Source organism: Poecilia reticulata, linkage group LG22, assembly GCF_000633615.1.
Source record: "Poecilia reticulata strain Guanapo linkage group LG22, Guppy_female_1.0+MT, whole genome shotgun sequence".
Lineage (NCBI taxonomy): Eukaryota > Metazoa > Chordata > Actinopteri > Cyprinodontiformes > Poeciliidae > Poecilia > Poecilia reticulata.
The window spans coordinates 10,784,120-10,799,160 of record NC_024352.1 but is presented as its reverse complement, the minus strand read 5'-3'; the positions used below and the strand labels follow the sequence as shown (position 1 = coordinate 10,799,160).

The window sequence follows — 15,041 nt, the reverse complement described above, 5'->3', positions numbered from 1 at the left end:
GTGAGAAGGGAATTTATATAAATATGAATAAATATATATACACATTGTCTGAGTATCTCCAAGTAGGTTTGATTTTAACTAACGTTTCACCTAGCAGTAAACTACATTATTTTTTTTTTATGTGCACAACTATCAAACGTTTCCCAAATATAATGTGACCCCAACACTGAAACTGTGAGTTTCTGTAACAGTATATGTTGAGTAACTGAGGGAAATAACATAAACATACAATATTTAGGGCTCTCTAACAAGCACCATCATGTGCAGAAGTGCTTACATCCCATAACTATTTCTAGCATTTGCAATGATGCAGCCACAAATTCCAAGATATTTTACAACAAAGATGATTACTTCTGATCAACACAAAGTGCTGCATAACTGTAAAGTGTAAGAAAAATCATTTGCAAACTTTCTACCTTTCTGAACTTTGAAATCTCACTCGTTATCAAATTTCTGGGCCTCGTCAGAGAACTTAGGAACAGGAAATTTAACAAGGCAAGTGATATCAGATCTGAACCTGTCCGAACAATATCAGATGATACATAGGGTGCTCACAGGAAGGAACATTTTAAGTCTGCTTTTAAAGCAGGTGTTTCTGTTTTTTAACAGAGTTCCTTTAATTCAAGAATTAAAGCCAGTTCTAGGAGTTTAAGATAAATTGTGTGTTTTTCTCATTTCTGCCTTTGCAATGATTCTGCTTAAACATCTCTTTCTGTAAATATTTCTGTCTTTGTTCTGTAGCCTATACTTGGTATCACAAAACATTAGGCAATATCAAGATTGAATAATGGTAATATTAGCCTAAATGCAGCCAGTGGCATGTGGGCTATAACTAGCATGTTGTCTTACATTGACTTCCTCCATTCAGTGTGCTAAACATGGTTAATAAATAAACAAAATAGCTAAAAAGCTTATTTTAGAAAAAAGCCTACTTTTATTGTGGGCAATAGTTACATTAGAAATGTTTGTGCTCTGCTTTTTGATTTTTACTTATGCAAAAGTAAAAATCTGAAGTTCACTTCGTGGCTCTTGGTTACCAGTAAACACACTCATCTCTTAGCAACAGATTAGCAACAAAAATTGTTATTGTTCAAAAAACATAGGATTTCTTCTGCTCTCTCTCAGACGTTTACTTTACGGAACTTTGTGGAACTTGGTTACCAGTAAACATACTCATCTCTTANGGAACTTGGTTACCAGTAAACATACTCATCTCTTAGCAACAGATTGGAACAAAAATTGTTATTGTTCAAAAAACATAGGATTTCTTCTGCTCTCTGTCAGACGTTTACTTTATGGAACTTTGTGGAACTTGGTTACCAGAAAACGCGATCATCGCTAAGCAACAGATTAACAGCGTAGCAACAAAAATTCTTATTGATAAAAAAATATAATGTTTCTCCCGCTCTTTTGAAATACCACTTATTTTACACTAACAAGAATTGTGCAGTTGGTGAATTTTGCAGAAAAGTTATTGTTTTTTGTCATTAATGGCAAATATACTAAACATACATTCAACACAAAAGTAAAAATCTCGATTTATACTTCGTGGCAGTTCGTTACCAGAAAAAACCCGCTTATCTCTTAAAACCAAATTAATAACAAGTAGTTTATAAAACAAAAGCTCTTTCGAAATAACGCTTACCTGATTAGATACAAGACATTTACCGTTGGAAAATTTCGCAAAAGTTAAAATCTGAAGTTCACTTCGTGGCTCTTGGTTACCAGTAAACACACTCATCTCTTAGCAACAGATTAGCTACAAAAATTGTTATTGTTCAAAAAACAGGATTTCTTCTGCTCTCTTGAAATACCACTTATTTTATACTTTTTAAGAATAGTTGGTGAATTTTGCAGAAAAGTTCGTTTTTTTTGTCATTAGTGGTAGATAGGCTATATTATAGCCTAAGGAAAATGTTATTTACAAAGACTTTAAAATTCATTTTATTTGTCGTTTTGTTTATTTATTTTGGATATTTGAAATGCCTTCCAGATGCAGTGTTAAATGTTCATTATAATTTTAAATTTACTGATCTTTCAGATTGTGTTCTGGCATTATAATTTTGCCATTAACATTTATTACTTAAAAATGGTCTAAAAACAACAATAATATTGTTTATCAAAGATCAAAATTTGTTATTGTGACAGGTCTACACACATATAATATATAGTGTAGTTAGTTTATTGCCATGGATGGCATAGTTACTTTGAAAGAGTAATTTGATCACTCAATGAAAAATTAATCCATCAGCTAGAAAATGTGCATCTCTTTTCCCCCCGTCGATTACGTTTGTGTCGCTGGTGTTACATATGAAACGTATCTCCCCAAGGAAAAAGAACAAAGCAACAATATGTGTTTTCTAAAGATAATCACAAATACATAATTTGGATACGTAATTTTAATCTGATTATTGGATTGTAAATAGTAACACGTTAGATTACTCGTTACAAGGGGTCAGATTAGAGTAGCACATTGATGACACCATTGTTTGACATTTTTGCTCAAGCTATTTGCGGATCTTCCAAGTTTCCGATATGTGTCCCCCCCAATGATAAACTTGTTCCTACGCCCTTGCTTTCTTCACTCTTTTTCTTCCACTTTTTGCACCACACAATGTCACCGATGTTCTGCCGAACCGCTTTGCAAGTTTTGCAAGATGTGCTTTCAGAAGCGGGAAATGTTTGGGGGTAAAAATGCCCCTTTAAACAAAGTGCTGCTTCTTATCTGTGTGAGCCTGCAGGAAACTCTGGGAGCATTGTGTTTTAAGGCCTCTGCTTCCTGTTTGCCCTCGTTTCTCACTCGTTCGTTCTCTTCTCCTGTGTGCCTCCCCTCCCCTCTTTTTCCCACCACCTGCAGTGTGAGTGATAGACTGTATTCTCCATGACAGGAGGACAACATCTGGTCTGCTCATGTTGCAAACTCACTCCTGTGCTTCACCTCTGACAGCTGCAAGTCACAACTCTGTTCCTCAGTCCAAGGTAAAATCCAAACACAGGAAACAGTCTTTAAATATCTCTGGATTCAAAAACTCTTTTCCTGTATTATCCTCTTTTATCATAGATCATCTACAGGGCAGCTCTTCCGAGCAAGATCAGTTCAAACGCCCAGGCAAAGTTCACGTGTAACTCAGAAAGGAGCAGCAGGTGTCACTATTGTGCTGAAAAAAGCTTTCGAGGCTTTACTGCCACCTCTTTTATCGTAAACATGTTTTGTGTCTTTATTCTCACACTCTCAGCTCATGAATCGACACCCAGCACAGTATCCTGATTCCTGACACAGATTCACTGAGCTAATCTGCTTAGTAAAGGTCTCTGTGTGGCTTAGGGGGGGGAGACCATGCAGCACACATGCCTAATTCCACATTTTCATAATCAAACAGATCAATTTGGTGATTACAGTCTGACTCCTGACTTGTGTCAGGTGGTCAATTCAATACTAAACTGGTTAGCCACATGAGTTAATCCAGTTTTTATTTACGGTAATAGCAGCATACAATTTTGGATGCATTGAAAAATCATCCAACAATGGGGAAAATCTGTAAGATAAGTGTTAAAAGATTATGTTTCTGCCTAAGCCATAGATCAACGGGACCCAATGCAGACGCAATGGCAACATTGTGGTAAACAAATAACCCCTTCCATAATGTTTATTACACAATATCTCTTTAGTAAAGAGTTATTATGAACATTTACATACCGTTCAGTTACAAATCAACTGTTCACAGCCTGTATTTGAATGCCAATTTAAGGCCATCCCTTCTTAACCATCTCTTGTGACACTCCTCTGACATAAAATCCAGTGCAACCAACTGTCTTCAGGGGTCATGTTCACTTATTCACCATGAGTGAGCAATCATGAAGATCAAGGAACACAGCATACAGGTCCGGGAGAAAGTTGTGGAAAAATTTAAAGCGAGGTTATGTTAGAACACCCCTTACAGAAAATGATGTTCCATCTATTATCCGAAGTAGAAAGAGTATGACTCAAATCCAAACCTGCCACTCAATTTAACTGACTGACGCGGCAAGTAAAGATTTGCTCCCAGAAGCAACCAACCTGAGGCCCGTAGGGGAATCAATTTATAGTTACAACATATGCCTCTGAATAATAACTGAATCAAATTGTATAAGTGATTTATGGTACAAGAGGAGGGATTCCATATCTTTCTGACAAAAGACAGCAGGCAGACCCCTCACATATTCTATGGAGGGTAAAGTGGGATTAGCTGGCTGGTTCAGGACCCCCACTACCCCTTAATGGACCAGGAGTAACTAAACTGACAGAGATGCTCGCTGACCAACATTAAGGCAAAAATGAGGACAGGATGATTCACACTAAGCTTGTAGAGATATAAATTACACAATCCTGCTAAAATAAAGTTATCTCAGATTATGCAAATGCATCGGACCAACAAAAGCGACGTGGCAGAACATCCTGAATCTCGGGATTAATGTAATTCATGGATGTGGTTTATGTTTTCCTTCCATAACTGGCTGCTTGTCAAGAATGTGAACAATTGCACAGAGAGCAGGGGTTGGGGGAAAGCACAGGTCTGAATTCCCATGAATCATTTGTGCAGTGACAATAAGGTGCAAGAATTTGAGTTGATGTGAGAGGGGTATGAATATTGTGCCAGTATAATATCTATCTAAACAATGTAATAAATTAGCATAAACCCCTTTCTGTTTTATTTTCTTTAGTTTTATGTTTTGAAAAGCTTCTGCATTGTCATGCAGACATTGATTCTTTAGGCTCTTGATTTTTCTGAACTTTGACCTCATATACTGCAGCAACCTCAGATCATAAAAATGCCTCCACAGGCTTGTACAGTAGACACTAGGCATGATGGGTGCATCACTTCATCTGCCTCTCTTCTGACCCTGATGAGCCAATCACTCTGGAAGAAGGTAAGTCTGAACTCTTCCATTGATCCAGAGTCCAATATTTATGCTCCCCTGCAAACTGAAGCCTTTTTCTCTGGTTAGCCAAAGTGTTTAATGGTTTTCTTTAGGTTGTATTGGAGTTCATTGGAAATGCTCTTACTTTTATTGTTGCCCAGAGACATACTGTTTTGATGTAAATCTGTTTTCATTGTTGTAACTGTTAGGGATGTAGCCAAGTTCTCGTTCAAAAAAAAAATATTGCAATTTCATGATAATTGTAAAATGGTTGGGGTTTTGCCTGTTGTATAGCTCTTATGTGTGACAAAGTACCATTCAGTTCATTAAAAGCAGAGGTTGAGTAACCAAAATTGTACTCCTGAAAGAGTAGTTACTTTAATGTAATTTTACTCAAATGGAAGCATAAAGTAGTCGTTCAACAGATTTGATAAAAGGCGACTCAAGCATTGAGTAACTCTTTGATCATAACATCTGATTTACTTTATAAAATGTGTGTAATCAGAAACGTAGAAAAGTAAAGTTATGTGCAAGTGGTATTTCAAAAACAAGTAAAACATCATTATAAAACCAAATTTCTAAATCTATTTATTGCATATATTCTGAAGTAAATACTTACAATAGGTTATGTATATATGCGATAGTATCTGTGTGTCTGGTTCATTTTTAGGTTAAAACATGTTTTTTTTTTACTCATTTAGTGGAGAAACATACGGTGGATACAGGGGCTAGATACTATACCCAAAGAATAGTAACATAAAAATTGTATTAGTCAAGAAGTAGCAAAAGGTTTTGTGCAGTAAAACAACTACTAGAAGATTTTAAAATACTCAAGTATATGTAACTAGTTACTTCCCATCTGTGATTAAAAGATACACTTCTTGAATCGCAGTATCAGAAAGAAACAAATTAACTGAAAAAACTGAAAACTGAAAAAACGTAGCGCTCCAAAAGTTACTCTTAGACATTTAACGCATGGCTGTTTTAAACAAAGCAAGAACACCACAAATCAACATGGAAAGCTAACGTTACATCAAAGATATCGACTGATCATATATTTTGCTCTTTATTGGCTCCTTGTCTGTTGTTATGGATCTATTGCACCTGTAGATACTAGTGGGAAGCCATCTGGATAAGTGAAAGATTTGGATTACACTGCTGAGTTAGTTTCAGATGTTTCCTGACTTTCCTGGCATTCCTGCACAGTAGACCAGGAAGCACACCCCTTACCTCCCTCTAGCACCATTGTCTTCCTAAATATCCTTTTGATAGAAGGTTTTGTTTGGTGTCATGGCCCATAAACTGAAAAAATGAAACAAAAACACAATGAACCTGTGGGAAAGAGCTTCAAACTAATGACTGTAGCAATAAAAAAGGATTTCACAAATCTTTTGTCAATGAATGTTACCCACTCAGGAAGCAGTGCGAGGTAATTTTTCAACAAAAAGACATAAAAGAGATAAGTTAAAGGAAAGTCTTGACATTTTCTGGAAAACACAGCCATATTCCAAGCTGCATTATAAGTAAGTTTCAGAAAGGAATGGAAAATGGAAGCTAACAAAAACCATTTGAAAAGTTATATAGGCTAACACAGAGGTTCCCAAACTGTGGGGAGCGCCCCCTAGGGGGGCGCCGTGCCATTTCAGGGGGGGCGCGGGAAGCCGTCTGGATGAAAAAAATAAAAACATGAATGCTGTATGTGCTGGGTTTTTACCTTAGAATGGCCAACTCTCTGTTATTCCTATGTCAATTTGATACAGTAGGGGCTTCCACACTTCCCATATCTATGTCCTCTGTCACTTTTATCAGCAGTTAAAACTGTTTAATCCGTTGTTAACGTGGTAACCTGTTTTTCCGAGCCGCCTTTACATGAGCGCTACGACGCTCGCGCTGGGTTTACACCTGTGCGGAAGTGAAGGAGACCTGCTGCAGCTGTGCAGAGCTACGCAGGTTTGTTAGAATCATGGCAGCAAACCAGCAAAACGCAAAGAACTTTTCACAGTTTTTCTCCCAAACCAACCGACTGAGTTGAGTAAAGTTTCTGGATGCAGGTAATGTTAGCTAAAAGATCACTAGCTAATATCAATACAGCACCTTAAGCTTAACCTGTAGGCTACCGATGTTGTTGTCTATGTTCAGCTACATACATTCATTTTGCCCCCAAAAAAGTCAACCCCCCCCCCCCCAGGGTCAGGGAGTCTCTAAGAATCCTCTCTCAATCCTCTCTCCCCTTCCCACACGTTGTTCAACCAGACAGCCATTTGTAATCCATACGGGGGTTAAGGGGTGGGCCCAGAAAATGTTTGGAAACTACTGGGGGGGCGCAGGAGAAAAAGTTTGGGAACCATTGGGCTAACATGAGTTAGAATAACTTATTTTAATCAAAACATAAGACAAAAATAAATATGGCTTTCACAAATGGGTTTTATTTTCATGGGTTATAATGTCTGGACAACAAGGTGACTTGCTTGGTGCTGCTTAGCTTACATCACAATGCAAACATTTCTGACAGCATCATGAGCAAGTTGTTCAAAACATTAGCAAACATGTTACGTCATCATGTTACTAGTTCATGATGACTGAACTAGTCATCATGACTAGCTTAGTCATGAACTAGTCATGACTGAACTAGTAACATGAACTCATGTTGCTAGTTCATGCTGACGTAAAGATAGACGAGACGTAATCCCAGGTGTTAAGACACAAGTAGTGGCATTCTGAATGTAGCTGAAGAAAAATTGTAAGTAGGGAAACAAAATTAGGTTGATAAAAAGTGTTTCTCAAGCAGTGAGGAAACTAATCAAGCATTAGTAGGCTTCTTGGTTCTGTCTATTGTCAACACAGCTTCAGAGGGCGATATTCTACTTTTGTATGCTGGTGTAAAAGATAATGTTTGTTAGTGAAATCTGTCAAACCATTCAAACCTTAGTTTCTGTAACATCAAAACCAGAACAACAACTGTAAAGCGCAAAAAATCACATCCAGTCTTTTTTTTTAGATTTTTCGGAAATTTGTGTGATTATTATAAAACTTCTAAAATCAGCTAAACTTTATAAACCCCTCCCAAAAAATTACTTGAAAAATTATAAATTTTGAAAAATATAAATATTACTTCAATTCTTATGACAAACATACAAAAACAAATTTTAACCATCACCTGGTGTTCTCTAGACCTATTATGTCATGCCTACACAATAGATTTTGTTTCATACCCATGTGTCCCTAAAAGATCATTTGCATTTTCACAGAAAATGCATTTTAAAAACTGAGCAACATTTTTACAAGACATGGCATGTTACAATCAACTACCAAATATGAGAAAGCTTAAAAGATAATATTGTATTGCAGTAGCGCCTCGCAATTAATATGCTAGAAAAATGCAGGTCTTAGCTGGATTTAAGTTGCTTAGTGGTAAAGATATTCGACATTAAGAAATAATTGTTTTTAATACAATCCCAACAATTCCTTTAAAACAAAATACAACTTTTTAAAAAAATCTATACTTTGCTCACTTATTTGTAATTGGCAATTCATTTAACTGATTCATTCTTCAAGATGAGAAAGAGAAGAGAACATGTTTTTCAAGTGAGCCAAAACCATACTGATCCTCAAAAGCTGTTTTGGCTATGAGAAAACAAGTACCTACCTAACCCTTTCCACGGCTACAGTCAGAGCAATAGTTAATATCCTTGAAACATCTGGAGCTGTGACAAACAAAGGTGCAAGGTTAATTGTTTCATCACACAAAGAGGAGGATGGCAAGAGAAGTAAACAATATGAATCCTTGTGACACCTTGTGGTCATCAAGTTTCCACAATAACATTTAGACGCAATCTGTCTGCCACCTGGTTGTGAGGGAGGCGTCACAGAAAAACAAATGATGACTCATATCCATTGCCTTAAACCCAAACACTTGAGTTGGATTAATTTTAAGGCATCCGCCCATCTACCCATCCACCTATCCACTTTATTGACTTCCCAATGCAGAGGTACAGAGGAGATGGTGGCTTTCTCCAAGGGTCATTGGAGAGACCCCAAGCCGGGATTCAAAGCCAGGAACGTCTTGCTGCAAGCGAACCCTTCCGTCAGTGGCACCTCCCTGTAAACTTGAACCAAAAGATGAATGTAGAAAAGTACATTTGAATTACAATCTTATAGAAAAGATTGTAAAAAATTGCATATGGCTAAGACTCTTAGGTGGATGATGATCCATATGACATAATAAGGTAGAAATGGTTCACCTGAAATCAACCTTCTACTATGCTGCAGTTCTCACACTGTGGGCTTTGTCATTACATAGCATATCAGAGATTGTAGATTGTTTGGATCTGATCATGCTGGTCATACCTGCCAAGGACTCAGTATCTTACAGAAAATGTTTGGGTGAGCTAAATAAAAGAGATAATAAGACAGGAGCCCAAAATTCTGGAAAGCTAAACGAACAAAGATTCCTTTCTCTCTCTCTTAAGTGCACCAATCTTAGTAGATGTTATAGTAGAGGTTTTGTTCGATTCATAAGAAGGGGTTGTAGAAAATACTAAAAGCATGAATAATCATAGGTTTGGCACTGGTGATTTGGTAAAGCAATTATTTCTAATGTAACTTAGAAGATAAAATGGTGAAGAATGGCCAGCCTTTGATTTCCTTCAAAGTGCCATTGTGCTTTCGGCACATAGATACTCTTCCTTTAGTGATGGAGTAGTCTTTATGAAGGCAGGAGTGGGGTGAGTTCCCAGTTGACCTCACAGTATAGAGTGCTGGAACTGGAAAGCAGAAAGACTCCATTAGAGACCGTATCACATTTTCTTTAAAATGCATCCGGGGTGACCTATAACCTCTGCACTGACCAACCTAAGATCAAAGGTCAGGGTTCAAACTTGGTGCACATTAACATGCAGATGGAGAGTTAAAAATGCATCACATTTTTTTGAGAAACAAGAAACCATTTGTGCCGACGTGTATATCCCAAGGACTTGACCTCTAGGTTGTGTTGAAATGTTTATGTTCCTGCTAAATAAAGTCTGCTGTGTATAGAAGATAAAACATGAGATCTTATTTTCAGAAGAGCTAGTGGCTTTAAAAACTGGTTTCTGTTGCCTAGTGATCGACTGATGAACTGCTCAAGAGTCTACCAAAACTCACCCAATGACTGGAGATCAGTACCAGCTTTCTACAACCCTGAGATAAGTAGACAGTTAATTTGTTTTAGGAGAACTTTATGCTTTTACCCATCACGCATGGATCCCATCATGACCATGGATCCATTTGGTTATGCAACACTTGAAGGGATTATGTTGAAGACAAGTTGCCCTTGCCAGTGGAGTTTTAAAAATACACTTACCCCAAGTCAGTCACTATAATGATTCCAGACTAACAAGATTGATGTCATGGAGTGGCCATCCCAATCCTTGTACCTTAATACAGTGGTTTCTAAAGATTTTCTGGGCCCCCTTATGGATTACAATAAAATCCCCCCGCCCCCTCAAAAAAAGAAAAAAATAATCAAATAATCAACTGGGAACACACATTGTTCAATGAGACATAAACCTATACACATATTTTGTTTTCAAACTCCACACACTTCAGGTTGCAACAAAACACACTACAAACCATCTTTACAGTGAAACACTTTTGTGTAACTGGTTTTTTTTTGTTTTGTTTTTTTCCATACTTCTTCTCGCGACCCCCCTGCAATGGCACTGCACCCCCTGTAGGGGGTGTGCCCCACACTTTGGGAACCACTGCCTTAATTCAACAGACAACGTGTGTTAATATTAAACCTGCTGTTTCTGAATTTGAACCAAGGAATGCAGAGCGATTGTGGAATGTGGTTCTAATGCCATGGGCTGGCAGACCTATTCAAAGTTGCTGGAAATATGTTGACACCCTTCTGAGTAGATAGTTCTCAGAAAAAGTGGGTGTAGAATTAAATATTAGTTCAGTGATTCACCAGAGATTTAAGTCTCCAAGTATTTTTGAGCTTGCAAAGTAAGATGCAGACATTACAGGGATTCTTTGTTGTTTTGGCGGGTAACATGGTTGCAGTGGAAATATTTTTTTTGTCTTCACTTTCAGCATTTAATGAACAGCTATTGGTGTTTTAATTTGGAGCAGAATGTGCAGTGTTCATTGCTTTTGCATGAATGAAAATAAAAGCACAGAAGTACTTGAGCTGTGAGTCATGTAATCTGTTTTTGGTGAACAGAGTGTACAAGGTTGGGTTGCATGGCATGTGACACATAATTATCAGGTTGTTCTGCTGGGAATGACAAAGAACATATCTGGGTTGATTTAATGCTGTATGTCAGCATTCATTGGGAGAGCTTACTTTAGTTTCACGAAAAATGCTACCTTGTTGGAGAGCATTGAGTTGAACCAACAAATGTTTTCTAACTATTGTCACAAACAGTTCCTTCATCTATCAGCTGAACAGCTGTTCCAAAAAACGAAAAAAGAAAAACTATTCTCCAATAAAACATAAGATCTGTCAACATGGATGGAAATGTTCCTTTCACCAGGTTTTTTTTATGCGTCAGTCCAGTCTGAATGAAGCATTACCTGCCCTTGCTCTAACCTTTGGTTGATTAAAGGTGATTTCAAGGGAACTGAGCCTGAGTCACAGGTTTAATTGAGCATTTGACACAAGTTTAGTTCCGTCAAACTCATAGCCAGGAGAGAAAATCTCTTCTCTATCTGCCCTCCCCTCCCCCCGCTCCCACAGTCCTCTAAACCAGAGCTTAGATCAAACTACATGTTTGATTGACTCAGTCAGAAACTAGATCTAAATGTATTTGATTATATGTGGAAAGACATTTCAAAACCTATGTTCACAAACTTAGATTTACACTTCGTTCTATACATAAAACTATGTGTTCTTTTCATTCCACTTTACAGTAATCAATTACTTTGCATTGGTCAGTCGCATAAAATCCACATAAATACAATGAAATGTGTGGTTGTAAAGTGACAAATCAAGAAAAAATGAAAAGGATATCAATTATTTGCAATCATTTTAGCACTTGACACATCGGCAGTTAAAAAATATCTTTCTATATCCCTACAAGTGCATATCATGCAACCTTTAACCCCTTTCACAGTCTCAAAGGACCTAATCTTGACGAGTTTTTTTTAACTTCCTTTTAACTCACTGATATGCTTTAAGAGTCCAGCAAACACAATAAAAAATAAGCACAATTGTAACTTTAAAAACTCTTCCATGTCCACTACAAGAGAAAAAGTCAGAATAGCATGTTGCAGTCTATGCTTTTAATGATAAAACAATGACCTTCATTCAAAATGCAACATTTTTATTCAAATATACTTAAAAGTACATTTTTAAAAGTGCTTAAGCACAAATTTAAAAGAAGTAATTATTTACTTTTTAAGGAAAACAGGTGCTCACTGCAGACCCTCCACATTGTAGTCAAAGTCTTTCTTATTACCAACAAAAAGAGGAAATTTTCACATGAAATCCTATAATTTATTTATAGCACCAAATACCTTAAACAATCAAAAAAATCATAAAAGAAGTCCTGTGTGCTATCATTTAAGGTCCCCGTTAAAGAGCTTTTTGAGCTGAGAGTGTGACCTCTCCATGTGGGAAGATCTTTAACAGAGCTGCCTCGATGGAGAAAAGATGCTCGTCCTCCACCTCCGGACAGCACAGCCTCATAAACTCTGCCAGCCGGAGCAGATATTCGATATTGTGGCCCGTTTTTCCACTGGAAATTGAAATTTGGGCTGCAATCTCCACATCTGAGGCTGGACCAAGGTAGATGGGGTTGTCCGATGTGGCGATGTAGACCAGAGCCAGCAGAGGAGTGTGGCTCTTCTCTTTAGGAACAAATTCCACAATTTCTGTTATGTATCCTCCCAGCATAACCTCCCTGACGTTGAGGTACTGAAGGGACTCCTCCATGTGGGATTGTGGCACTTCGTAGGCAACGCCCCATGTGCAGGCCTGCGCTCAAAAACACAGCAGTGTCAGCAGCAGTGCTACCTAGAACAAACACGCTATGCTATGATCAGACCTGATGACGGAATCCAGATATACTATTCTTTCACGATGGAAGCAATAAATAAAAATAAAAGACAGTAGAAAGAAACACATTTTGTCAAAAAAATTTTAACCTCAAATTTGTATTTCTTTTACTAGGAAGTTAAGTAATTGACCAACTCGAAGAAGTACATAATTATGAAGTGGAAGGAAAAATGACACATAACACAAAACCTGAAAGGTTTGACCTGCATGTGTATTTTATCCCTCTTTACTCCGTTACCCTTAAATAAAATCCAGTGCAATCACTACCTTCAGAAATAACCTAATGAGTACACAGACCAAAGAACACTCAAGCCAGGTCAGCAACAAAGACGTGGTTGATTTCAGTTATGAAACTAAGCTTTAATCAATGTTTTAATCCATGGCCATCCACCTAAAACTGTCATCAGCAACTTATGCTGTGTAGATCCACTTAAACCTTGGATGAAATAAACAAAAAAATACTTGGAAACTAAGTTTTAGAACTGTAAGTTAAGTGAAAATGTTTTACTGTGATGCTCAAACTACAGTTAAGTTCTTTCTTTCTTTTTCTCTCTTTTTCTTTGCTTCTTTCATTTTTAGGCTTTAAAGCAAAACCTACTGGGTTTCTTCTACTGAAGGAAAACAAATAAACTAGGTAGTCCAATTAAAAGAATTAACCGAGATGACATTCTTCTAATAAAAACTAAAACCTCTATCCATGAAACTTGTTGTGCCTACATGTGATTCAGGTTTTTAAGATAATTTATTTTATTAGATACTCAGTTATCTATATTCAGTCATATCCGTCATGTTTTGATGTTTTACTTCCATCTTCTTCAGAAGTGCTGCTTCAGTACAACAGCTGTGTCGCACAACAACATTCTCTAAATACTCGGTTCTTGTCTGACATGCTTTGGTATTACATGACATGCTTCTTTGTGAGAAGCTGTGTGATGACAGAGATGTGACCTTTCATTGACCTTTCATCTGAGGGGGAAAAAATTATTCTACTAAAGAAGAAAATTATTCCCCCTCCAAATGTGAAAAGCTGGTAGAAATGTCAGATTTGCAGATTGGCTCAGCAAAGTTCTGACTAAAGTAGATGTTTATGCCACATACTTAGTTTGTGTGAAAAGAAAGAAAATGAAAGAAAATGAAAACCAGGTAAAATCAGCTTCACATATAGAACTTTGGGTTGGCCTATCACATAAAAACACATTAATATAAAATTAGGTTTTTGGCTGTAATGCCACGAAGTGGAAAAAAGTTCAATTTTCCAGGGAATTGTAAGGCATATTCTGTACAGAGAGGAAAACATAAATGTACTCACCTCCTCATCTTCTACTAGTGTGGCAACTCTGCCTGGCTGAATAGCAAAGATACAGATAATTATTATGTTTTATATAACACAATGTAACACATGTAAATTTTAGTTAATGAACTGTATTCAATTCACAAAAAAGAGAAGGACAATGGCCTCAAAACTCACCTTCTCTTTATCCCCTCGATGGAAATCATCCCCATGCCAGAACCGTCTCTTGTATCCTTTAATGTAACCAACTTTCCGTCTTTTATAAGCAAAATCCGGCTTCCAAACTAAAGATCCGTAGCCAAAGATCCAAAGGCTGTGTTTTTCATGTGCCATATCTACAAGTTTCATTCTGATCTCTAGTCTCTAAAAAACACGAGACCTTCTGTCCACAGGTAGCTTCCTCTCTCCGATAAGTCTTATTTTCTTCTGCCCATCCTGTCTGCGACACTTCACTGCTCCTGTTAGATAAGTGCTGATTCTTCATATCACCAGCATGCTCAAAGGGCTGAGTGTATTATTATTATTATTTTTTTTTTGCTCTGGCTGTCCTCTGATTTAAACTCGTAGATACTGTCCGTTTCTCCACTGAGCTCAGGAGAAAAATAACACGTGGATTTGTTGTTCAGTGACCGCAGCTGCACAAGCTCAGCCAATAGAATTGCAGAGTGGGCGTGGTTTAAATAACGTAAGCCTATCACGATTGAGCAGTGACGCAATCGAAGTTCATGAGGTTGGAAAACATTGAAGTTGAGAAGGAAAAGCAAACACGAAGTTTAAATTTAAACACATATGTTTCAACTTATATATATA

At 37.3% G+C, this 15,041-nt stretch overlaps 1 protein-coding gene and 1 long non-coding RNA gene across 2 annotated transcripts; one reads left to right on the top strand and one right to left on the bottom strand.

Annotated features, from left to right (window-relative positions):
• Positions 1–2,891: 2,891 nt before the first annotated feature.
• LOC103458506 (uncharacterized) lies at positions 2,892–3,204 on the top strand. Its single transcript, XR_532587.1, has 2 exons — positions 2,892–2,979; positions 3,062–3,204. It is a non-coding gene; the product is annotated as an uncharacterized LOC103458506 (long non-coding RNA).
• An 8,941-nt stretch (positions 3,205–12,145) lies between these two features.
• Positions 12,146–14,828, bottom strand: LOC103458505 (glutathione-specific gamma-glutamylcyclotransferase 1-like). The gene is made up of 3 exons (XM_008399360.1): positions 14,409–14,828; positions 14,250–14,285; positions 12,146–12,859 (listed from the first exon to the last, which is right to left on the bottom strand). Exons 1-3 carry the CDS (start codon positions 14,577–14,579, stop codon positions 12,458–12,460), a joined length of 609 nt encoding a protein of 202 aa, XP_008397582.1. The 5' UTR covers positions 14,580–14,828; the 3' UTR covers positions 12,146–12,457.
• Between the last annotated feature and the right edge of the window lie 213 nt (positions 14,829–15,041).